We start from the raw sequence: 27,355 nt of genomic DNA, 5'->3' as shown, positions 1-27,355 counted from the left end.
AAGGAAAAATATAAAATTCGCAGTTCACAGCTTATTAAATTTAATTATACCATCCGTTTCCATTTTTATGAACCTATGTACCTATTTAGATTCTTAACAATGGTTTTTAGCTATGTTTGATTAATATCAGCCAACAATGTAAGAAGATCCTCTCTTTAATACAAAGATGTAAGTCATGTTAGGCTACGACCAGTAGATTAAGTGATTAGCATTTGGTAGTAATATTTTGAAATAATGTTTAAGTTTGGTTATTTTAAATTAATAAAATTTACTATTCAGGTGTTTATTTGTAAACTCTGTGTATGCTTAAAGTTACCGAATTGGCAAGAAATATAATGACAGCTGTCAAATACATGTGCCAAATTATTGAAGTTGACGATTTACAAGTAATGACGTTTGTATATTGTTTACATGTTTTGTACAAGTAAATAATGAACAGACGTTTAACAATAGAATTGTCAAATCAAGAAAAATTGTTTTTGACTTAATGAAGTGATAAGGAATATTAATCGCAATGAATGACGACATTATGATTATGACATTGTACTTGTCCCCTCATATTGTTTGTTTAATGAGGTCGTTATCGAAACTATCTTCGCATTACAGTCGCGAGTAGGCACAGCAACCAAAAAACATTATCTATATATTAAGTGATAACTTACATTTTAGACTTTGACTTAATTGTGCCTCCATTAATAAGAGGGAATCATTATGTACGCCAATAGATTTTTAAAAATAAGGTGAGCATAATACTTAGAATATATAAAAAGTGTCATGTATTATTTTAATGTTAACTCATGTTTTTCAGTTCATTGAACTTACAAAATAGTGTAAGGTTTAATCATGCTCATCAATTAAAGTCTGATATACAAAGGAGGCATATTGATAAAGTTCTGATAGCAAATAGAGGAGAAATAGCATGCAGGGTGATGAGAACAGCTCGTAAATTAGGAGTTCGGACAGTTGCTGTATATTCAGAGGCTGATAAAAATGCTATGCATGTTGAAATGGTAATTTTTTTACATACACTTTAAGTTATTAATCACACCCAATACCTATGGTTTAATCTCATCTCTATATTTTTTATGTACCAAATGTGCTTTATATAGCTTAAAACTTATGTAAAAGATGTTGATTGATCTTTATTTCACTATATATTATACTGATATGTATGTCAAGTATAGTCCATTGGATTTTTTGACCTTTTCAGTTAATGTTTGCAATAAAGTTATAAGTTCGCTCGTCCAGTTCTATATTTCATGAACATTTCTGATTATGATTTCAGGCTGATGAAGCCTACCACATTGGACCAGCGCCATCAACACAGAGTTATTTAAACACATCAAAGATACTGGAAGTGGCTAAGAGATCAAAAAGTCAAGCTATACATCCGGGCTATGGATTTCTGTCAGAAAATGTTGAATTCTGTAAGCAGTGCGCTGATGAGGGGGTAATCTTTATTGGACCACCCACTTCAGCAATAAGGGATATGGGAATTAAAAGGTACATATTTTATTAATATTTATTTCTATCAAACCTTTAAATTTACACAGCTAAAACTTAAATAAAAATCTTAAGTACTATTGCTATTTTAAGAGTTTGCTTACTGTAGAGATTTTTACTCATAAAAATTGTTATGTCTATTTAAATTAATTCATAATTAAGTTTTGTTTAACCACTCAAATATTGTACTGTATGCTGTGTCATGTAATAACTTTATTTATTATCATTTCATTAACATTATTTTAGCACATCGAAAGCTATAATGTCAAATGCCGGAGTGCCAATTGTCAGAGGATATCATGGAGAAGACCAAAGTATAGAGAGGCTTCAGGCTGAAGCTCAAAAAATTGGATTTCCGTTAATGATTAAAGCTGTGAGAGGTGGCGGAGGCAAAGTGAGTTCAATTAATAATTTACTTGATTATAATCGGTTCTATTTTGATATTGATATATTTGATGCTTGTGTTTTTTATAACGTTATATTTTATATAGAATACTCTCAAACTTAAATATTTCTTGGCAAACATAGGGTATGAGAATAGCAATGACGGAAGCTGAATTTTTACCTCAATTAGAATCCGCTAAACGTGAGTCTTTAAAGTCATTTGGTGATGAAAGTATGCTTCTGGAACAATACATCACAGACCCTCGCCATGTAGAAGTGCAGGTAATATAAAATATTTACCTTACTGTAAATACACCACAAAATTATTGAAGTTTCCAATTATATTTTGTTTACTATATCATTGCACTGATTGCAGGTTTTCGCAGATATGTATGGAAATGCCGTTCATTTGTTTGAGAGGGACTGCTCAGTTCAAAGACGGCATCAGAAAATTATTGAAGAAGCTCCAGCGGTAATAGCAATTAGATGCATAGATATATTTTTGCTTACTTTACAGTATTTTGCAGTTATTTTGCTCGTATAATGAATAAAAAATAATAATAAAAAAAAAAGCATAAAAAATTAAAGTTAACCAAAAAACACCAATTAATATTCACATTTATTTGAAATAGTTGATTTTGAGTTTTATTTCTAGTTTGCTACAACGAAATATTTTTATCTGCCTAGGGATGTTGAGCTACAAATCCACATATAATTTTGCTAAAATATTTTATAAGTAAAGTCATTGAACAAGGCAGTACACAATATTTTTATAAAGATATTAAAATTATGACACTATTATTTATACTATAGAGAATATTTCAGTTTCTGATGTATGTGGTGCCATATTTAGTTAATAGATATATTTATACCTATTCCAGCCTGGATTATCTGAAGATACCCGGAGACAGCTTGGTGAGGCTGCAGTGAGAGCAGCCAAGGCAGTCGGTTACGTTGGCGCTGGTACTGTAGAGTTCATCTTGCACCGAGTCACTCATGAGTTCCACTTCATGGAAATGAATACCAGGTTACAAGTAGAGCATCCCATCACAGAAATGATTACTGGTACGTATTGAACAATAAACATTGTGATGTTAATAAAAAATCTACTAAATATATGTCCGTGATAAATTTAACCTAGACGATAGAACATGAATTGTGTATCGGGAAATATATTTATCATTGGTTGCTAATGAAGAAAATTTTTATTTTTTTTAATAACAACCCTCATAATCAATTTTTTTTATACCTTCCACAAATTATGAAGAATTTGTAGAAATATAATACTATTTATATATAACTTTCCCTTGCTAGGTACTGATTTAGTCGAATGGCAGCTCCGTATAGCCGCCGGCGAGCCGCTGCCTGTTTCACAAGAGGACATCGTCCGCCGCGGTCACGCCGTAGAATGTAGGATATACGCTGAAGAACCACGAGCTGGGTTCTTGCCACGTGCTGGGACACTGCACAGACTCACACAGCCAACACCGGAGGAAAACGTTCGAGTGAGTTCTTTAACCATCGATTGCAAAGTAAAACCTTGCTTAGGTTTCTTGTTTGCTACCACTAAGAGCAGCCCTTCCCAAAGTGAGCGATTACGCCCCTTGTGGGCGTGGATACTATAGAGCTCCTGAAGGGACTCCGTAAGAGACACAGAAAAAATTGGGTTCAGTAATATAGCTCAAAATAATTAATTAATCTAAGTTGAAGTTATAGTGATTTTTCAGTTTATGAAAAATTTGGACTATTCAGGAGACAAACTAAGTTTAGGAACCCCTGACTTAGAGCGAAAGAGTTCAAGAAAGATAACAGACAAATAATAATCATTAAATAAAATAGTACCATATAAATGTCTCGTATTCATTAGAATATTTTACATTTTATAGTCCATAGACATAATAAATGTAATATTTTGAATATGACCCACAAATATAGATATTATCTTAAAAATTATACCAAATTCATAAGGAGTGACAATAGATACAAGTAACTTATAACTGATGTACTGCTAAATATATTACTTCAGGTCGAGACGGGTGTCAGAGAGGGGCACGAGGTGTCGGTGCACTATGATCCTATGATAGCCAAGCTGGTTGTATGGGGCCAGGATAGAAATGAAGCTCTCGCTAGGACTAAGAGAAAGCTATCCGAATATCAGGTAATAAAATAACCATTCAACATTCTTGAAGCCCTTACAAATATTCTGTTTTATTAGTCATACATATATATATATATATATATATATATATTAGTATTAATTTAATTAAATTTTAGATATTTCAATTCTTAGTAAATAATAGAAAAAAATATTGAACGAACAATATAATTGAATTCACTTATTCTATTGCTTATGGATCTTAATGCTGTATTTTGTGTCACATAACTTCATGTGTTATAAGTTTTCAGGCTTGTTTTAGATCTTCCAGAGTGTGATCCCTAATTCGTATAACTACAAAGTTACTATAGTAATCTTTTTTCCAGGTTGCAGGTCTTGAGACGAACGTTAATTTCTTGCTGCGTCTGAGTGGCGCTAGTGCGTTCGTGGCGGGCGACGTGCACACGGCTTTCATTCCACAGCACGAGGCTGAATTGTTTCCCCAATCCGACACAGTGCTAAGTGAGGATAAAGCTATACAGGCTGCTTTAGGTTATGTGAGTATTTGATATCACTAGGGAGTCGTTATTGAAATTTTTATCTCGTATAATTTACCTTCTTTCTAAACAGGTTATCAAGTGCCAAAAAGATTCAACTGCAAACAACTCCTGGAAGGGAATCTCAATAAAACCAACTGCGTGGCGTCCTAATTATAATCTAGAGAAAATTGTTAATTTAAAATTCGATGACAAAGGTAAAAATCACATGAACATTATAATAAAACAATAGTAGTATCAATTATTATTATTTATAACATACATTTTTTAGTATTTCCTCCAGACACTACACAAGATAATAATTCGTCCAACAAATAAAAACGTCGATATCAAAAAACTCCACGGTTCCAGTGTGAATGAGGCCATATATATGAGGCCAATAGCATGAAATAAAAAATTTTTTTTTTTTTCAGATACCAAAGTAACTATCAAGTACCAAAATGCACCTAACACATATCAAGTTAAAGTAAATGATGGCGAATGGAAGTCAGTGGAGGGAGCATTGAAGGCAACCGAACAAGGGCTGAGGCTGGTATCAAAACTGGATGGCCGGACCAGCAACGTTGGCTTCTTGACACATGACAATGAAATACATGTGTACGATGAGGTATCCTGTCGCTTCATTATAATTAATGATACTAAAAACTTGCTTGATGTATATACATTGAAAAAAGTTTCTAATAATATTTTTTTTTAATCCAATCTGCTCGAATTCATAGTTCCTGCAAAGTAACCGAAACGTCGGGAGTATGTAGTTAAAAAAATAAAAAAAAACTCATAGTAAATCCGAAAATATTTGTTTTATTCCTCTGTTTTTTACTCAAGTTAAATGATCTCTAAAGATGGATTACATATGTCTGTAAGAAAATCTACCGCATATAAATTTAGTACTATATGAATAGATAAAGACTCATTTATACCAGATTAAAATAAAAATTACTTGACATGAATTACAGAACGGTCAAACAGTGTTACATTTGCCACAACCAAAGCATCAGGGACCATCCGGCCAAGACTCGACCTCATCAGCTAACGTCGCCTTCTCGCCAACAGCGGGGGTTATGGAAAAAATACTTGTCAGCAAGGGAGACAAGGTTGTATATACATTTTTATATTACAGATATACATTTATTCAAACTAATATTATGAAACTGAAGGGTTTGTTTGATCTTGATTGTGATACTATCATGAAATACTTGTGAGATTAAAAAAATATGTCACTGTTAAGTGGCTCCCATATCAAAGAGCTGTACTCTGTAGTAAAGTTCTTGCTTAAAAGAAGGGTAAATAAGGTGGAGGAGGAGGGTAAATTCTGTTAAAATGGTAATAATTTTGCGAAAGTTCTCTATGAAATAAGTAATTTTAATACCGGTACACATTTAAAATACTTGTGTGATTGAAAATCATGCTAAATAAGTATAATCTACACTTATAAAACCTTCTTTGTTTAAAGTTTAATTTTTTTTTAAACTTGTGCACAAACGAAGTTGTCATAAAAACTGGGCCATACTACAATACAATGCACTTTCAACAGTCATAAAATCAATTCCTAAGCTGAGCTTGCTAACTGGCTTAAGAGTTTTCGTTTCAAAGAATTGTTTCAAATTCACTTCCCCGCTTTCGGGGCTTCAAATATTTTTAATAATAAGTAATTATTACATGATTCTGTATTGTAGGTACATGTTACTTATTTCAAAAAGATTGTTATTGTTATGTCCTAACGAATCCAGGTCTGAGACTAAAAATAATTTAAAAATAAAAATTTAAATTTAAAATCTGTTACATTACATATCTTACACATTACATACATCAATTATTCCATACGTAAAAAGTAGAAATTAATAATGAATTTCATTTATTTATAAGCCATATTAATGTCTCTTGCAGGTTGTTAAAGGCCAACCAGTGTTTGTGGTTATAGCTATGAAGATGGAGTACGTCGTCCGCTCGCCGCGAGATGGCGTTGTATCGGAAGTGGCAAAATTTGTTCAAGGAGACGCCGTCGGAAAGGGCGTTCAAGTCGTTACTCTTGAATCAGAAAGTTAATAATTTTATAATACGGCAAGGCAAATACCAAAACAATTTTTCGCCTAGCTATAGATTGTTGAACATTAAAATTATTATACATAATTTAAATGTTATTTGTCGCAAACAATTTTGATGATCCGTAACCTCTTTAGAAAGTAATGACGAATTTAGCGTTCATTTTGTTTAATGACATACGAAACGAATAAGAATAGGATATTGTTATAGATCAGTCGTACATTTAACAGACATTTTTAATGTCAATGGTACAGTAATAAAAGAGTAAGAAAAATATTTTTTTATATCATTTACTGAAAATAAAATATTATTATACAAATTACAGAAATTTTCTTTTAAAATTCCTTTTCCACACTAAAAAACTGATAGAAATTTAACTGAAGCAAATATTGACAATACTGTCATAACAATATATATATATATATTGTATTGTAAATCCTTCTCTGTCCGAGGTACGCAACTTTTAACTCACTCCTTTATCTTATATGTAATATTTTTTACAATAAACCTCATTATACTGATATGTGTGTATTTATCTGTGCGTGAGCATATGTCTTAACTCTCTATTTTTATAAAAAAATTGTAGGCATTGTCTTGTCTTGTTTATGGATACCTACATCGCTACACTACTTGTTTCCTATATTAAAATTTAAAAGAGATAAGGTAGAATTTGTGCTATTTTTTTATCGTAAATGTTATTATTATTTTGGTACATAAATAAACAAACAATACAAAGGTTTGGATTTAGCGGTATAAAATTATATAACTTTATCCTCTTAAAACTTGACCTCTATTAAAAGTCACGGCTGCAAGTTCATACATTATAATTTAACTATAGGATAATAGTGGCATAAATACCTCGCTTTATGATAACAGTTCAGAAACAGAGGTTGGAGACGCCGTAAATATTTTATGACACGTACCATAAGGTGAGTCACAAACTTGTGTCTTGACCGATTTCATATTTACAAAAATACTTTCTCACCCTATATTGTTTATTTTTTCTATATATATATCATATTCATCTCTTTCGGTCTTATTTTAATACAAACCAATGTAATCAAATATTACAATAGCTTTATTGTTCTGTTATCTTACATCACATATTTTTCCAATTGATATTTGTTGTATTTTATCGAAGTCATTCATCGTATATTAATAAAAATAGATTTGTAAACCTAATGTATGACTATAATAATTATCAAAATTTCTATACATCATAATAACATAAAGTTATAAAATATAACATATAATACCTTTGAAAAATTTCAATAATAATTAATGACCTTGTTGTTTTATTATAAACTAACATGTTTTTAGACAAACGAACACTTTCGTTGTTACACTAAATTCTATTGATAACTATTACGATAAGATAGCAATAGAACCTTGACTGTATATTTGGCACGATATTTGTGAAAGTTGTAGGTTACGAGATTGTGGACAAAAAGAACGTTAAATCTCACTTACAGTTATATAGGGGGCGTAGCTCAGATGGTAGAGCGCTCGCTTAGCATGCGAGAGGTACCGGGATCGATACCCGGCGCCTCCAATTTCTTTTTCTTACTTTTTAAGATACTTAGTGCTATTCTGTTTTTTTTTAATACAGAAAAATTACGAACTGTGAATTAAAATTCAATATAGCAGACTATATTTTTATATCTGACCTATAAAAAATAGACTATTCGAAAAGTGATCTAAAGTGGGGTAAGATTTGTAATATAGTAAATAATTATTTTCGAATGACTTTGATGGCATTAAAAATAATTAATACCAATTTCCATTTTTAGAAGTTACAGGGCACCATTTACTATTTATCTATTTTACCGTTCGTTCGCAAACTCAATCTTTAAAAAAATATCTCTAAGAAATCTTCCCCCGAATTGGTCTTTTTGTTTATTATAACAGTAGAAATTATAAATACCTTGAATACTTTTTAATGCCGTTACATACCGTTATGTGAATGTTAAACTAAATAAGATGGATATCGTAATTAACTGACTTACACTTTTAAATAGAATGCTTGCAATTTTTTTTATTATTATTCAACTACTTATGAACGGCCATTTTGGTTAAATGAATGAGTTGCTTAGCCGGATGAATAAATATTTTTTGATCCATTGTTTCTTAAACTTTTCTTTACCTGACACAGGTTTAAGTTCCTCGGCTGTATGGTTTGTTGTTGTTTTTTTTTAACATTCCGGGAACAGCTGATCGACAAAGACCATATGATTCCCAGTACTTTGTGTTCATTGGCCGTTCATGCACCCCTCGGATAAATATATAAGGACCCGGCTACACTGTCATTTTAAATGTAGCATTGAATGGGTATAAAATAAGAAAGTAGTTCTTAGTCTAATTGCTTTAAGTGCACTTAAATAAAGCTGACCGTTTCTTTAAAAGGTTACTCATGTACCAAATGCAGTTTTATATCAGATTAATTATAAATGTTTTCCACGATTCGCAATAAAAAAGCGAGGTCAATTCTTACTGCATTCAAATATTTATGATGTTTTTAAAAACAAAACAATGTTCCATTGGCTAGTGTAATTATTTTTTATTTATAAAATATAATTTACAAATCGTGTGTAAAATGCTTTACCGTCGTTTTATGAATTTGGTTATAACAGGTTGGTTTTACAAAAAAGAAGATTTAGAAAGACCATTGAACAGTTGAGATGGGCGAGCGAGAACATTCGGAGAAATAGCATTTCAATTAAAATATGTGATAACTAAAACTTAAACGTGATTTATTCAACGTCCGAAACGTTTAATTTATAACATTAATTAAAAAACGTGACATTACATTCAAATATTACAACCGTTGTGGAATAAAAAGCAACCGAAGTCACGAAAGTTATGAAAGCAACTGAAGTCACGTGTGAAAACGAACTACACAGTAAAACATGGATTTATCATTTCTAATATTATAGAAGTAAAACGAAATTAAAAACGCTCTCTGCATTATTAACCTATTATCGTAAATTAATTTTCTTTCTTAATATCCGGACCTCATAAGTCATAATGTATGAGTACAATTGAATATCTTGTTTAATTTACATTAAATTAATTATTTAATTTAATGTAAATTATAATTAATTAATTAATCTATTGATAGATGTTTATGTAATGATTGTAAATGCTCCAAATTATATAATTAGTAATTACTACGGATATTAAGTAATGAAAAATGTTAAATTCTTTTATACTTACATTTTATTAAATCTTCACTCAAAGATGTCGATATTGAATATCGTTTATTTGATATATATATTAAGAATAAAAAAAAACATTCCATTTCTATCGTATTAATTATTTATGTAATAAATAAATATTCATATAAAGTTATGTAATTACCTGTTTGTATATAAACCTCTTTACACTTATAAATAATAATTAATAAAGGAAATAAATAAATCCAATGCCATTTTACCAATTATAGAACTTTAAAGAGTTCATAAACCTACTTAAAAATATATTAAACTTAAATATGTATCCAATATGTTTAAAGTTGTTTACACCATCTCACATTATATTATTATTACAGGTTAACGCCATAACTGAGTTTTTACATTTTTAGTGACCTCCGAAACTTGGTATTTTATCTAGTCAGCGACCTAAATTAACTATTACTATAAAATGATAATGGCAAATGTACTTAATACGGTTTTTTTCTTTCTCTTACCTTAAATTTCACACAAAATTAGTGCAAGAATCTCGCCTGCAACTCTCAACAAAAATGTTCAAAGCTTAAAGTTTAGTAGGAAATTCAAATCTTTTATTCTTTTCTTACTTAACATCTATGTTTCAGTCGAAAATAAACTTGAATAAATGTATCTGTGTTATAATACGTTAAAACTAATATCAAAGCAACAAGTGCGAAACGTAACTATATATATTTTAAGAGCACGATGATTTTATAGTACGGTGCGTCCCAATTATTCAATTTGCGTAGATGTAATGAGGCTACGTTAATAGTGTTGCATAAGTGGGGTGCATCTGCTTGACATTTGAATCGACCCTAAATCCGAATAGAAACTGTGTCACGTATTAGCCGAGCAAGTCGCAAGTACCGGCAAGACGTTAGACGCGCTGTTGACGAGTTGAGTCGCGTTGTGCAATCCCGTTAGCACTCCACTCCACGTGCGAACCGAGCCGGCGCGCCTCAATGTCGTCCGTGGGCGGCTGCCGCCCGCTCAAAATAGCGAGCTCTCCCGAACGCCTTCGAATACCGAATGTTACCGAATACGCTCTCTCTTTCGTACTTACGCAGCTTAATGATTACCTTTCACTTATGCGACCAGCTGAGTATCAAAACAAAGAAGCGAGACGCACGGTCGCCGCTCCCTCTCGCCGGCCGGCCGGTGTCGCGCTATACGCACGCCAGTTCTCGTTTGAACGGTGTCTATTGAGGTTGTCCGCAGCTAGCTTGCGCGCAAAGTTTACAGCCGCGAAAGGGTTTTCCTTTGTCCCGATCTTCGAGGACCTTGCCCTCGTATTATGTTTCCGCGCGAGAACAGCGATCAACCTCGGCCTATTGAGGAGCCGGACCTAAACCAGCGTGCAAAGTCACCTAGGAATTTCCGTGATTGCCCAAAATTTTGTTACGGTTATCCCGCGAAACGTTTACGTCGGGCAATTTGAAAATTTAAGTTAACTCGTGAACAAAGTTTAGAGTGGACTGGAGGACACTCGCAGTTTGTGTTGTGTGTTAACTACGGAGTACATAAAGACTGAAAGCATCATGTCTACTGGCAAACGACTAGCCAAGCGCTCTATCATAGGGACGCGAGTTGCGGCTTTGAGGGAAGATGAACTGTACTATTCTGGTATGATCCAGGCTGTTAAAACACCCGCACCCTTTCCAGAAAATAACAATTCCATCAACCTGACACCTAACACCCGTTATACCGTTCGCTTCGATGGTGGTAAAGTAACACGCGAGTATCGCGACGCAGAGCTCATCGGGCCCGGTTTCCGTGGTTTGGCCGGTGTTCGTCTCCGGCCTGGACAGCGCGTCTTCCTCACGTACAACGGTCGCGAGGTCCGAGCCGATGTATTGGAGCACGATCACCAGACCGACGAGCTGAGAGTCCAAGTTCTAACGCCCGGTACCGAGGTAAGAATGACATTTATATACGAATTACTATTTACTACAAAAGAGTCGAAATGAATTCTGTCCAAATTGTTTCCCGATAAAGTTGAGATCTAATTTCGCTTCACCGAAAATCCAACAAAAGACTTCAACGCAGTTTTATTAGTTTGAGAAATCAAATAGATTTATACATTAAGTCTAGTCATATTTAAATGTAACACGGCTTGCTTTAACATATAAATATAAATACGTGAGTACAATGATCAATGCAATGACATAACTATGCAGATCGTGTTAAACTAAATGTCTGAATGTCATGAGGTGTGTAGTCATTGTCAATGTTGACATTGCGAGAACGTTGTGAATTAGACAAAGGTTTTGATGAGGGTGGGACGGGAGTGCGGATGCGCGTGCATCGAGCTATTGACCCCGCTGCACGTGGAGCGCGTGACGGGCTTCTCCCTGGCCGGTGCAGCGCTGCACTACGCATTAGCCGGCTCTCGCGCAAAACAACTTAACACGCCGGCCGGCGATTATTCCAGTAGCCGCTTCATTGCGAACGGCTAAATATATTCGTAACGCAATACAAGTTCTATAACATGCAATGTTATTACGTTAAAATATAAGCACTTATAACCGTCGCTGAGCTATCCATTTGTAACCAGTTCTGTTTTTATCTGCTTGTTTATGTATGTACTGTTCTACGTATTTGTTAACCACTTCAAAGAATCTAAGCCATGCGTCATAATCGTCATTGGGCATTTAAAATATAACGTGTCACGGGGCTCACTTCATGTCTCATTAGTTATCGGTGGAATGAAGGGCATTGACGAAGATTTTAAAATAGACCCGACAGTTTTGAAATACAAGTAAATGTATGGGAATGTTTTTTATTTTACTGATGTCGATAAGGATACGTTTAGGTATTTTCCAAGTACCCATGAACTGCGCCCGTCTGCGGCTGTATAATGTTATTCGACGCGCGTCTACGCTGATCAACGGGTTGGCGGTAAAAGACGCGCGCTAAATTCGGCCGCTGAACTGTGGACACGGTACCGTTACAACTACGCACAGAAATTGGAATTTTGATATTTTCAAAACGATATGTATGACAGACGCCTTAACGTCACATAAAAATAATAATAAACTTGAGGTAATCATTTGCTGTTATCGAAAATAATACGTTGAATTGTGTTCATTATAATTATACATATCGATAATCTTAAATGTTAACAGAGAAATCATTATAATTGTGCTTCCAAACACATTAATTATTTATTAAAAATGTTAAGATTTATTTATTCAAGAGCAAAACCAAAATGGCCGACTCGGTCGCTCCTCACACACTAACATTACACCGCAATCTTATCGCCCGCGCTAATTACATTGACCACAATATATTTTTATTTCTTGTTTTAATCGGGTCGTGATAATTATACAATTGACCAAAACATTTTAATGTCAGCATAACAACAAGTTTACAGCGAATTATAGATCGACTCGTCCGACTGGTTCATATAATTCTATAATGTAGTTATGTTATTTTGTTAAAATTATCGTGACTTTGTGAGAATCTAAATGATTCGTATGAGGAAGCGGTACGATGGTTTGTACCGGCCTTGCGCGTAAACACGGTGACGTCACACTTGATATCGGAATGACGCGCCGCCACGATCTCTCACTCGACCGCTAACATTTAAGATAAGGAGTGTAAGATTCTAAATTTACTTGTAATTACGTTCATACTTACGTGTCACGGTATGAAATCCAGTTTGGCGTTGATTGAGCGAATAATAAAACAGATCTTTGTACCTAATTCGCTATCTAAACATATAAAAGCAACTACATAAATCCTATTTAATTGCTCACTACTCAGATTGTTTACGTGCGCGTCTGATAAACCCGCATAATTGTCGACTTGTGAGAGCTGTAATGAATTTACGTCATATAACAGAATAATAGTTTTACAATAAATATACGTTTAGAGTCATACATTTCAATTACAAAAGACGTGGAAATTACATTGACCGTCATTGCAGAGAATAATTATTATCAAAGTGACGTGGTATTCCCCGGCACAAAACAACGCTTGCGCACTCATTCGTCATACGTTATTTACACTGTTTCACTTGGCGAACTACACTACGCGGAATCAATTTTACATTCTGACAAATATTTATCTAAAACCACTAAAAGTAATAATAACATATATTATAGTTAATATTGTACAAGCGGGATAATATTTCATGCGAGAGTGACCGATCGTTATTTAGTAACAACGGCAGTAAGATATAAAAATAAAGTGTGCGCGCCGAAATAAGGTCACCGTCAGGCCCGGAACCACATAACGGTGTTCGTTACAAAATCGCGTCAAGAATTATTTTCACGTGCGCGGCTTCGACCGTTAGCCGCTGGCGCACGGCGATGGCAGCATCGGCTACATCACTATAAACTGGAACACTCGTACTCACTAACTCTAAGACACAACCTGAATTTCACAGGACGTGCGAAGTTATTAATTTGATTGCTTTATGCAAGATTACGTTGACATTTTTGATATTTTTTGATATTTGAGGCAGGTCAGTTTATGAGATTGTTTATTTTCGGAAATATATGTTACGTAATGTTGTTTTTGATAAGAATTTTATATATTTCCGTCCACCTCCGGTTCGTTAGGCTAAGTTGGCTATTCGATACGTCTTCTGAACAATACGACCGAGTCACTACGAGTGTGAAAGTGCCTCTCACACCTATAAATTGCTTCGCCTCATTCACTTTTAAACATATATTACGGAACTTTTTAAATTACCGCTCGATGTGGATTCTTTCTCTTTTAATATTCATTTCAAACTGTTTAACATTCAATGTTTACTGGCTTTGCAAATCTAACTTCATATGAACTCATTGAGTTCTAAGCATTTTTTAGATTAGAAATGCAATGTTGCTTTACTTTTTACGTTAAAACAGAAGCCGATCACGCCTCACAGTTCTAGCGTGATTAACTGGCGTGTTCAATATCAATTTCACTTGTTTGTACATCTTATTTAAAAAAAAATATTACTATTGATAAACTTAGCGATCAATGCCACTGTATTTTGATGCTGTTTCGTTGACTATTTACTTGCATAAACTGTCATTAAGACTGTAAAATGAGTTATAAAGTAATAAAATTGATTCGAAATTTCAATCTCAATGATTTCCTGTTGTACGTGACTTTTTTTTAAGTTAATACGTGACCATTAAGTAGAAACTATGGGAAGAGAAAACTTCAACTCCCAGCGCGTACTAGCAATGTATTTATTTACACTATACATTGAAAATGTCGATGCTACTATCGTTGAGAATGAAGGCGTTTATTTCATAGATTACGATTTTACCAACACATACATGTGTCATGTAATTAAAGGTATGTTACTGAATCGTAATTCGTATATAGGAGGTTTATTATGAATCTTATATACCCAAGCTCAAAGCTGCATATTTCAAATTTGCCAAGTGTATAGTTACGTAACTCCGTTCGCCCAGTAACACTGTTTCTAAATAAATCAAGGTTGATAAGATAATATTGTTACCAACTCATCAACATGCTGTCAAGAGATTGATAGCACTCAGCCTGTGAAACAATGAACGAGAAACGGCTATTTAAAAAATAGGTTCTATATCATAATTCATACTTTTTGAACTCTTAAGTGTACTTACGATCTAATACAAATTAGGTCATTATATTGTTTTATATTATTAGCACTTAGTATTTTTTTTTATTGAAATGTTTTATTTATACATATTTTTAAAATATTTATAAAGTGCCAAGTTCGTTTTAAAACTAAACTGAATTTACAACGGTTTAATATTGTAGATTTTATCATCAAGTGAGAATAGATTTTCTCAACCTTCGTTTTAAACTGATAATTGATAAATAGCAAGCTTGTTCTTCTAAAACTTCACTACAGAGCAAAAGAATAAAAAAAAATATTTGTGCCAGTTGATTAAGCTGATCGAAACCAAGATTATAAAAAGAGGTCGCAAGACTATTGAGACTTTCAATGTCTTGCGAACAAGAGTGCTATACATTTATTTGACACTACAATATTGGGCCAGCGACATTCAACATAAGCGAGTCATACAAGCTCTAGATAGCCAATCACATAAAATATAGCTCGAATAATGTATTCGACCCACTTTTAGTTACAAAACATGATGATTGACCATTTAAAGATGTCAGAAAACCGTTGCGAATTCAAAGACGTCTTCTAACGACATGAACATGCCACAAGCCATCCGCCTGCCTACGCACCTGTATTCTATAACAATTCAAACAATGTTTTAATATACGTCTCATTCTGTTAACTGTTAACATAAATTTCCCTTCAAAAGATCTCTTTTAAAATCTTAACAATCATACATTCGTATTTAAAATAATAGGAGATGATTAATTTTATACTGTCATAATACTTCTGATATTCTTTGATATGTATTTGATTTAAATCACATGTTACTCATTATTATTTATACTAAATCATAGAAAATTCAGAAAAAATTGTTGAGATAGTTCGGTTATGATATTTTTGTCTATGATTGTCATTCCACAAATGCCGCGAAGGCCCTTTGTGGGTGACCCCATTTTGTTTGCCTTGAAATAGTTTCATGATTCGTGCACTGCCGCTGTTATCTGAACACTGGGTTAAATGAATATTAAATCTCGATAAATTAACGTTACAAATAAACTGGAATGCAGATTACAAACAAAAGCGCTTCATAAGTAAACTTGTGTCAACGCGAGCATTGAATAGTTAACCGTGCCGTGAGACAACAAGGTACGAGTTGGCGAATCAAAATAACTTGTTTTGGGAATTTGACATAACAGTAACGTACCGTTATTGCGTAGGCGACGGCCATCTTCGGCGCGGTTATAAAAAATACCGCCGAAAGTAAATACTTTGAAAATTAAAGCAACCTTGAAGCCTTGATGTAAAAAGCGTCAATAAGAAGGTAGATGGCGAAGGCAAAGGTCATGATTCATTTGACAGCGACGTAGGTGTGTGTGTGTGATTAACGCTGCACATGCAAGTGATTTCAGCGAAGATCATGTAATTATAAGTTGCACGAGCCGTGCGCGGGCCGCGGGCCTCTGGCACGGTGACCCACTGACCCAGAAACGTTGATATTGAACGCACATCCCGCATTCGAAATCCGACCTCCACTTGTGTTTTCCTTTTGCATGACATATAATAGAAATATGCAGATAATATACAGATATTATATAAAAATAAATGTCACATGTATACACGTTTGTATTTTCAACTTTCTATTACGTCAAAGGACATAACGCTAAACTATTGTTCATTAACGCTTTGTAGACGGCTACCACGTAACTATGGGTTCGTTGTTCGTGTTATAAAATTAAGATACTCAAAACAATCGAAATATAAGTGCTAGTAAAAAAGTGTATGTATTGTTTTTATAGCATACTATATAATCCAAAACCTGGTATGGAGCTGATGTTATGTCGTCTTTATACATCACAAAGCGAGACACGGTTGCAGGTCAGCGAGATAACGGTTCTATTAGCATTGCGTATATTGCGTACATATCAGACGAACAGGTTCCCGGTATCCGTTATCAACTAGTTGGGGCACGTTTTTGGGTCACATTGGGTCATGACGCCTGCGTGCTCAATACCGGACCACCGAAAAACATAGCCTCTACCTCATAATGAGTGAACAACTCTTTGGGACTCCCAACGCAAAATGCTGAGTTTTCTAAGCGTCGCGTAAATAATATGATTATAGCATCACCTTGGGTGCTGTTGAAATGAGCGAGATTTCTTGTTCAATAGTTACGTAATTGTAAATCGGCCTTACACGATTTGTTTACGTACGTTTTGTCTAAGATGTACAGCCGCTTGCATCAGCCGCCCACAGTGAAAACAGTAAATTGTGCCCGTGACATCACGGCACTCCCAGCCTACGCGCTCTCTCCGACGTGACTCGCGCTGGTGTCGATTCTGAAATGGCTATGACTAGCGATATGACGTCATATCTATCAATGAAACCTTCAATTGTTTAGACCAATAACCTAGGCCTCGTAGTAAATAAAGCGTGCTCTTGCATCATCAGTGTCAGCGCAATAATGATTTCCTGACAACGACACTAGTTGACCTACATTGTCAAATGAATTTATAGTAGTTCGATGAAACACCATTCGTCAAAATAACTGCCATTAATCTATGATCTATTTATCTTATCTTTGGGTATTTTTTTTTAGGTTTTACACTACATTCCGTATTATTTTTCATATTACTTTAAAGGTATTAATGCTGTAAAATGCATTTAAATTTTTGTAACCTACGAACTAGGCTAATGGGATCATGACCCACTCTCAACGTTGCCAAATAGGTCACCTAACTTTGTCCTGATCCCGGCCTAGGGCACAACGATTGTATGAGGAAAATATGATATGATATGACCACAAAAACTTCGCATCTGTTGCATGATTTTACATCCAAGTAATTCGTACAACCGACCAGTAATTCCCAGTATAGTGCATTTTCCCCGTACAATTAACGAGTTAACGGTTTCTTTTTATTCTCGTTAAAATACTCATACCTACAGGAGCTTTTCTTAGCATTCTATATTGTTACAAGGAGAATGTCCGTAATAAAATTGTTGCTTGCATTTGGACATACGCTATGTAGGTCACGGATTTTCGGCGCAAGGTTGTGCCTCCAGTTGGAAGGGATGGTGTTCGTGGTTCGCGTGCTGGCTGCCGCTGTATCCGCCTTGCAACCACCGTTTGTATTCACTAATGATACAAGGCCGTCCGCTTCGTGCCAATCGATTGCTCGGACTAAGCGTACACATCCGATTTCAATAGCTTACCTTAATCTTTATAAGGACTTCAAAATAGTACATTCACGCGTTATAGTTTCTACCAAATTTCCTTCGAAATAGTATTAAGTTTGGGAGGATGATTATGTATTCTTTTAAATAATTGTTTTTTGTATACCTTTAGAAGCTACTGAATTATGAAACACCTAAGTGAATAAATTGACTCGCAAGGTTGACTTGTGATGGATGAAGGTATATACTATGAAAGTGCCACGCCTCCATCATTTCAAAATGTTAATCCTATTCATAGATCGTGAGTTCTGTTTAGTTTTGTGAACAGTTCGACAACTAACAGCTGTAACTCTCCATTTGACTCTACTTTGGACTTAAAAGAACTTTTATTTGAACTCCTACATGTTCATTTTCCCAGTTCTGAAGAGATAGTTTTTTTAAAAATTATTCTTATAATATAAAGGCTTAAACTGTAAGGATTGACTTTTTCGCGGTACAACAAAAATCCAATATAAAAGTAGAGGTTTTATTTATGAGCCGATGGTAAAGCTATTGACCTATTTAATGGCGCACGATCGCCTACAACCATCGAATTGCTTATGCATGCTTGACAACGTGACTCCAACTGCAGGCTCACTGAATATTTAGAGAATCAACCTCGACTAAAACCTATTGTCGTCGATCACAAAATAAACACAAGCTCAACTTAAAGATATGATGTTTATCATGGACGTTTTTCTTCACCGATCTCATTTATCAGTCGTTACTCTCTCGTTTAAATATATATAGTTAAAATGGTTACATTTAGAAGGCACGTTGTAAAATAATATTTTTATCGTTCAGATACCTACGTATCTAGAGACATTGCAATGTTGCAACTTTATCGGTCGTCCCAATGTTGCTCTATTGTTTTGTCGACCACAAAGCAATACATTCCTGGGAATTATAATGCAGTTGATTTAGAATGTTACGGTTTGTCATTTAGTTTGAGTGTTCCAGTCTCATCCAAACAAACTCACCGCGTTTTTAAACCGACTGATATCTATCAGAGCGTCTGTAGACGTTTACTTTCGTTGTAACAATGACGGTGTCAAGTGCCATTGAACCTCATGTATATTTACGATAGCTATAAAACAGTAATATAAATTATTCATACATATTATTGCCTCGAATGCTCAGCATATTCTAAACATCAAGATAATATGAAAATAGCTCATTGTTAATACAGATTCTAAAATGTTATAAAATATTTGAGTGCACAGCAATAAATAATCGCATACGTAAACGTGCGTCGCGTCGTTGTCGGTAGGCACGACATAGCGTCATACAACCGATGAATCGTATTTTGCAGTCAATGCCACTTGTATGCTCGCTATGTGATAACTTTCGCTTCCAATACCATACTACTAAACATGACTATATACTCGCACGGTTAAAGTAACTATTATTTTTATATTAAATTAATGTTGCCTGTGATAAAAATTAATGTCATCGTAAACATTTAAATATAATTAAAGTTGCAAATAATTTATTAGTTTCATGATGTGGCAACATTCTATAATAGAGTCGATCGAGCTTTCGAAATACAGATTCCAAGAGAGACCAGCGTAATGCTTCACTGCGATTACTTATGTTCAAGTAAACAACGCGTGCGTGTGCGCCAACGTTTCTGTCATAATTAGAGATAAATAAAGTAGAGTGGCTACTGAAGCAACAGACTTATTTTTAATATGAAAAACTAAGTCTGTATCGACAATAAAATCGCAAACAGTTATGAATATGATAAAAACCGTTCAATGTACTATTAAGTCTACCTACACTCGTTTATGTCATAAAAGAGTAAAATAATTGAAGAGACATAATCTGTACTATTAATATCATCAACACAACTACCTTACATATTAAAGAAATTAAGTTTCTATCGCAGTAATAACGAGGTGTTATCAGTTAGCATGTCAAAGTCACTTGGTGACTTTCACTGGCATTTATAGGCGGCCAAGTTTCGCCATCGGATCGAGCAATTGTGCAATAGTTGTCACTTTTTACATAACGCTGTGTTGCCTTGACGGGGGAGGGGTGTACTGTGTAGTGGGAGTCTGTTAGAGGAACTGCATCTTAGCCGGCACACGCTCATCGCTTTAAATGGTTGGCATTGATCTGCTCTAGTTAAGTTGCAATTCATAATTAGTGACTTGTAATATCGTGACCATAACAATAGGCTATAGATTAAGTCACAAACGAACGTCTGAATAATGAAAGTAAATTAGAAAGTCACTCATGTCAATGTTTAACTTACTCGAATTTAATTAAGGCGATGTTATTTAAAAAAATCGCAGACGTTAAATGAAACAAAGAGCAATAGTAAGGTGTATTAAGAACGCTGGTCATACATAATATTTTCTCATTAAATAAACTTTCATTGTTCCGGTACGAACGTGGCTCTGAGCAAGCCACGTCCGCGGACACCAAATATTCAAAAAGTGAAAGTCTGCGATGCAATCACTGCTTTGGAGCTCACGCCTCACGTTCACCGCCAGCCTCGGCCCGGACCGTCCTCCAAACACTTCTATAGTCATATTATTTACTAAGCCTCAGATCTTAACTTCGTTACTACGAGCTGGATAATCGAGGTTAAATATTATTGTAATCAGACTAATTCGTCACATTTAGACCAAACGCTATTTAGTCTAATTACCGAATTAAATACGTACTATTAAGGTTTTTTTTTTGTATAAATTCAAATGTTTAGTTAGGAAAGAATGATATCGTCATCGAAATAATAACACTCGCAATGACCTATATAGAAGTAAAAGTAGAAGTCGACTAGTAGATAAAAATTATTATTGTATTGCAACGTAAGACTCGTTCTAGCGTCAGCAACAGAGCTAGAACGAGTCAGCTAGACAAGCGTCAGCTTAAGGGAAACGGAAGTCTCCAAACTAGTTAACCATCATATTGTAAATAATCTTAAGTAAGTAATAGGTCTCATGAAAATACTTTCAATGTCCTGTTACTCTTGCTCATACTTATAGTTAAAAACAATCTTATGACATATCACCTCTTACCGACTGCCGTTGTTGAATTCATTGCATTCCTATACATCGAAATTATTTTAAGAACCGAAAATAATTTATAATTTAATGTCAATGACACGGAATGCAAGTCGATACACTTAAAACTATTCTAGGCCATGACGTCACATTCAACACGGACCGACGAAGGTCGCCATATTGATCTCCTATACACACCGCTTTTTGTTCCAGTGCCTTACATAACACATATGACGTCTGCAACCTACGTGAAAATATCTTAAATGTCAGCACTCATTCAACAACGAACCTGACATCGAAAAGCTAGTCGGCACTTTCAAAGGCAACTTTCACTTTCATACACTAATTTGTTACAGGTGCCGATAGAGCTGAGAAAGAGATTGGAAGAGATAAGGCTGTTGGAGTCTCGTAAGTCTGCAAGGCTCGCTGACGTAGACACGGACTTCGCAAGACTTGCTGACATGGCTGGCGATCGCCGCCGAGCCTCCGCTACTATCGAAGTGCCTGCACATCACATGCAAGGGTATAAGCTTTTACAAATCAAAACAACCGCTGCCTTGTATATACTAATATCCTGAACATACTTCTATGTACTCATTTCATATGCTATAGTTTTTAGGATTAAAATTTCCTATTGCGTTGTATACCTTAAGAGTTTAATAGGTGATAAAGTTCTGTTAATAACAGTATCCCATTACGACAGGTATAACCCTATTACTGTGTGTAATTTAGACTCGACTTAAACCGTTATTTCCTCTCACACCATCCATTTCAGTAAAGGTATCGCTTTAATAAACAATTTCAATGGGAGGCATATTAAATCAACGACTTAATTTTAATCAATTTAGAAGACATCTAGAAACAATCAATGGCCACTCCTTTACCTTGTACTGTATAATAGTATTGTAACAAAATTGATACTTTTCTAATCATTTTAATCACTATGCAAAGGAAGTTGATGCATTATTTATTCATCAACAGTTTGCGCGCACGCGTTTTGTAATCGAACCAATATTAGCTACCGAAACCTACCGACAGCTTTGTAAAAAAAAATGCTTAATAATTTTCCCTTCAAATTGCAGTTCACCTTGCTTGATGAGGAAAGCCATATCTATTACAAATTTGACCTTTAGAAATTCCCTCATTACGCTACAAGTTCACATTATTTCCTGCATTCTCTAACAAAGGATAATAAATAAGTAGTAAAACGATGTGTACTACAATTTGTTTACCGAATACGTGATGCGTGAAGTGGCCTTGCTGTTATTTACTGTATTTAGCACCTATCGGCAATGTATTCGTATTTCTTATTGTGGTAGGTTGTTTCAAACAATCGTTTACAAACTTCATACAAAATTGAACAGCGCGGGCGATATTGCAAAATCCTTAGCAAGCACATTAGATCTGGATGGAAGTGTTAGCGCAAAGTACGGGCGTGTCCTTGTCACACTTGCCTACATTCTGCACTGGCCTCCCGCTCCCCACACCTCCGAACCAAAGAGAGAGACGGACAATGCAGCAAGAGTTATAAACATTTATCTACTTTGTGAATTCTTCTTGAACTTTACATCTTTATATATGACATATTATAAAAGTTGCCCGATTTAGCACTACGTAAAATATTTTATAGCATTGAACCGGAACAATCAGCATAAATGAACGCAATAGTGACGTTCACTGGCATCGCAGTTTCACTTTTCATCGTGACGCCAGAGAGAGGCGAGACCTCGGATGTAGGTCAAAATTTCACATCTGAAGCCAAAAATGTAATTCCACTGAGATGTAGTGATTCTGATACAATTTTAATTAAGTTATTATCAATTTGCCTTCGACCTTGATAGTGAATCCCAGTAGAAGCAATTAGAAATACTTTAGTGTTCTCAGAAAATACTTTAATAATTTACAAGTATATATGTACTTAACCACGTATATGAAAACAAAGAAAGTGAAGACTATGTATATTATTTATGTTAATACATTCGCTACTGATGTTAGAAAAATGAAGAATTTGAAGAACGGTTTTGATATAATAATTTTTGCAATCACGCCACGACTGGGCCATGGCAAAGTGAAAGTCTCAAAGTTTCATTTTCCGCCAATATAGCGACTTCTTATTCAACACTATGCCGTGTAATGGGAACGCTACAATTAGAGACCATTGAATTTTATTTTTAAGCCGAATCAATGAAATTCGAAGATGGCGCCTCGTTCGCATGACACTAGCCGCGGTCGCCATGACACAGTGACCTGCTTTTAAAATGGAACAAAGTAACACACTAGAGAATTGCCGCATACAGCAAAGTCCAATACCATTGAAACGACAAATATTAGCAATATTGATATACGAGATATGTAATCTATATCATTATATGTAACTGTATGAACAGTTAATCGTTGAATTATGTTTTCTATTGTAAATTATGTATCTACGTCCTCGAGCAGGTAGTGTTGTTTAGTCGGCCAGTGGGGCGACAACTCAGCCCGCATTTTGATGTTGCAAGCGTGAGGTCGCTACTTATCGCCGGTTGTAGTTGCTAAATTAAACACAAGCTAACGCTTTGTAAGACTTGGAATGTGAGCCCACAGTCGAGACCATATATGACGCTGTCAATCACAGAAGCCTTATTCATATACTTTCAATGTCAAAAATGGTATTCCCTTTATTGAGGCAGTGTTGTATGCAAATTAGATATTTGAGTGTCACGGGCGATTAACTCCAGCTAGCAACTGCGCATTCCGACTATAATAACGCATTACGTCAGATTGTAACCACAGTATCATTGTTAACAGCCAACAAGTGAAAAATTGTAACAAAGATAACTAACTCATTACACTGTTATGGTACCTGGTTCACTCTATAGGTTACTTTAGAACTGGCCTGAGAAACTTATATAGCGGAGTGCCATTTTGCATACGTTTGCGCAACAAGAGGAGTCAGTGAGTGGCACTATCGAAGCACTTTCACACTGGGCACCGCACGTTTGCTTTCATCAGTGAGGCCCGTTATTTCATTTTGCAGGTGTAAGAATGTCGCCTTCCTAGAGAAAGTGTTACAAAAATGTTCGAACATGCATATTGCATACTGTGTAGCCATATGTACCTCTAAGAACGAATACACAACTTCATTAGCGTGTACGCAGATGAAAACATATGTATTTTCAGAAAACTACACAACAAAGGAAAATGATTCATAAGAACTGTTAAAAATATTAATCTGTTCTCTGACTTTACATCGACCTACCTGCAGGTTATTCCACCGTCGGCGGGAACAAAAAACCGTCCGCTGTATGTAATTATTCCCCGAAATCGGTAATTTAACAGTGGAATTTTTAACTTTATTTTAAATCAATCGATAGCGATTAGAAAAAACGTGATAAATTTTCACCATGTGTTATTAACCTTCTATTGAATCGTTAGTGTCCATAGACTTAATTTAAAAAAAATATATTAAAAACAAATTTCACCCGGAAATTATTAAAACATTAAAAAAGGGAAGTTTATCTCCGGTCAATCCGTCAAAATCATTAATAAATATATTACATATATCTATTCAAATTAGCGTAATACCTGTCTAAATTGTAGTTCACGCTCGAGATCAGCGATGACCTCACCAAAGTACGGAGTGGGGGCTGCGCCCGCACAGTGAATTACGCTAGCACGATCGCACTTTTTTTACTAAACAAAAAATGACTTCGCGACCTACATCAACTACTTGCACGTCGACGCCGAAACTAACAAAACTATTTAGGAACTATATACTGAATTATTTCTGATTTGTATTTAAATCAATATTTGTCACCAAATTTATCATCAGCATTCACTAAAAACTCATTTAAAATATTCGTATATAGAGTAATTATTATAAACAATAAAATGTATTTACACTAAAAATAACATTCCTTGTGCCCTTAAACAATGCAGGTGTCGTAATTTCTTTGTCTCGAGAAATTATATTTTTATTCTGAATGTCATTAGTGCTTTAATGTTGTTGACATGTCAAAACAGCGACATGCAGATAAAATTGTGATAAGATTGGTGTTGAACGTAAAAATAACGGAGATACCATTCTTATAGATAATACGGAACGAAACAGGAAATGATTTGAAATAAATTATAGATGCGATTATATATTGTAAGTAGTAATGTATGTGAGCAGATCTTTGGTAGCGGGCTGGCGGTTGACAACGGACGTCAAGGTCGTTTTCAATGTTACGTGTACAACACACTACACGGATCATGAGACTTGCCAGAGACTAATCTAAATTAAAACTTCACGTTTAATATTCTATGAAATGCGTACTCGATGGACGAAATATTAAAAAAAAAAAATCGTCAATGAACTTACCGGTTTTGAATGTCAACGGTCCAAAGATTATGACCACATAATAGAAACATTGCATCTGCAACATATTATAAAGAAATAAAATTACTATATAATTACGAGGTAAATAATCAGTGGCGATGAGCTAAAACCTCTACGTTGTAGATTACGTCAGAGTATTAGAGGAAATTACGTGTCTCTGCTATTTTTACGTCGCTGTTCGCCGGCCGGCGTGATTCAATTATTGCAACCAAATAAGCAGATTGCGCAAAACCAACGCTAATGTTATCTCGGAGAAGTTATTTTTAATGTAAGCAAAATAACGTAGAATAATTTCAAGAAAAGTTAGAAATTCTTACGCATTCTTAATGTTTATAAAGCCTTTAATAATAATAGAATATTTTATCTACGCTTATCTTCATACATAAATAAATATTTATTAATCGATAATGTCATTGAAGATTTCTTAATTTTACAATATCATGTTTACACAGGTTGAATTTTTTTAACGATAAATTATTATTAGAATGTAGAGCTTTAAGTTATAAAATCCCTGATTGTTCTTTTATCATTAAAAACGTCCTAATACAAAAAATAAATATTAGTTAAATTAACGTGTAAAAACATTTTAAATAAACAATTTAACTGCGTCTTATACAGTCAAGTAAGAGCGCGTGTTTTTAATTATCCGCGTCAGATACATTTATCAGATAGGTGCAAGCTCACAACAATATAGTTAAGGTGACCTATAATCACCTGTTTTTGATAGGATAACGACCCTGCAGAAGGTCGTGACCAGAGTTTAACCACCTCATATAGGGGTACAGATTTTTTGCTGTAATAAAAGTAATAAACTTCAACTTAATACTACCAGCGACGGAACGTACTCTCGGTTGATATTCGGTTAGAATCGATTATGAATGCTATTTAGTGATGACGTAAAGAAGAAAGTTGAAACTAGTTTCATGGCAATTTATTGGCGAATGGAATCCGTTGATTCGGCAGCGGTCGGTCACCGATCTTAGAGTCAACGTTCGACCCGCCTGATGCCTGTTGCTCTAGGACGTCTTCCCCGGTCATTATCTGACACTGGAACCTTCACATTTACTTTAATAATACGAAAGTTCAAACACCTCAGGCGACATTTAAATCGGATTGATTGTGACGATACTGTAAACAATGTACTGTTAAAAAAAAAAATGCCCTTGATAACATTGACGTAATACAGTTGTAAAAACAACGCTAGAAATTATACATTCTTTAATTTTGGCTGTTTACACAGCGATTACATTTTGAATAGATTCATTTGTAGCGTACTACGTAATTACATATCACTCTTCGTTACTACGCTTACAAAAATATATTAAACAACGTAATTATTACACAGTACTTCTTTCATAGTATTACATATTGTTACTGTTTGGTGATAAAACGATGAAATTATAGTAATTTACATATTAGAGGTTAA

The 27,355-nt window shown here is 34.6% G+C and overlaps 2 protein-coding genes and 1 non-coding gene across 3 annotated transcripts in view; all 3 read left to right on the top strand.

Annotated features, from left to right (window-relative positions):
- The first annotated feature begins 407 nt into the window (after window positions 1-407).
- LOC116766741 (methylcrotonoyl-CoA carboxylase subunit alpha, mitochondrial) lies at window positions 408-6,901 on the top strand. The gene is made up of 14 exons (XM_061526879.1): window positions 408-740; window positions 809-1,010; window positions 1,286-1,503; window positions 1,750-1,897; window positions 2,032-2,169; window positions 2,264-2,359; window positions 2,769-2,952; window positions 3,202-3,392; window positions 3,914-4,045; window positions 4,369-4,539; window positions 4,613-4,736; window positions 4,953-5,146; window positions 5,496-5,633; window positions 6,427-6,901. Exons 1-14 carry the CDS (start codon window positions 712-714, stop codon window positions 6,583-6,585), a joined length of 2,124 nt encoding a protein of 707 aa, XP_061382863.1. The 5' UTR covers window positions 408-711; the 3' UTR covers window positions 6,586-6,901.
- A 1,160-nt stretch (window positions 6,902-8,061) lies between these two features.
- Trnaa-agc (transfer RNA alanine (anticodon AGC)) lies at window positions 8,062-8,134 on the top strand. Its single transcript has one exon. It is a non-coding gene; the product is annotated as a tRNA-Ala (tRNA).
- A 2,821-nt stretch (window positions 8,135-10,955) lies between these two features.
- The window catches only part of LOC116769371 (zinc finger protein 704), a 38,665-nt gene continuing 22,265 nt past the window's right edge, over window positions 10,956-27,355 (top strand). The window contains exons 1-2 of the mRNA XM_032660473.2: window positions 10,956-11,701; window positions 21,923-22,089. Of these exons, the coding sequence (XP_032516364.1) occupies window positions 11,327-11,701; window positions 21,923-22,089 (542 nt within the window). The 5' untranslated portion in view covers window positions 10,956-11,326. The remainder of the gene's footprint in view (window positions 11,702-21,922; window positions 22,090-27,355) is intronic.

The sequence above is a fragment of the Danaus plexippus genome, assembly GCF_018135715.1.
Source record: "Danaus plexippus chromosome 3 unlocalized genomic scaffold, MEX_DaPlex mxdp_30, whole genome shotgun sequence".
Taxonomy (NCBI): Eukaryota; Metazoa; Arthropoda; class Insecta; order Lepidoptera; family Nymphalidae; genus Danaus; species Danaus plexippus.
The sequence above is the reverse complement of the archived record's forward strand: the minus strand, read 5'-3'. Positions and strand labels throughout refer to the sequence as shown.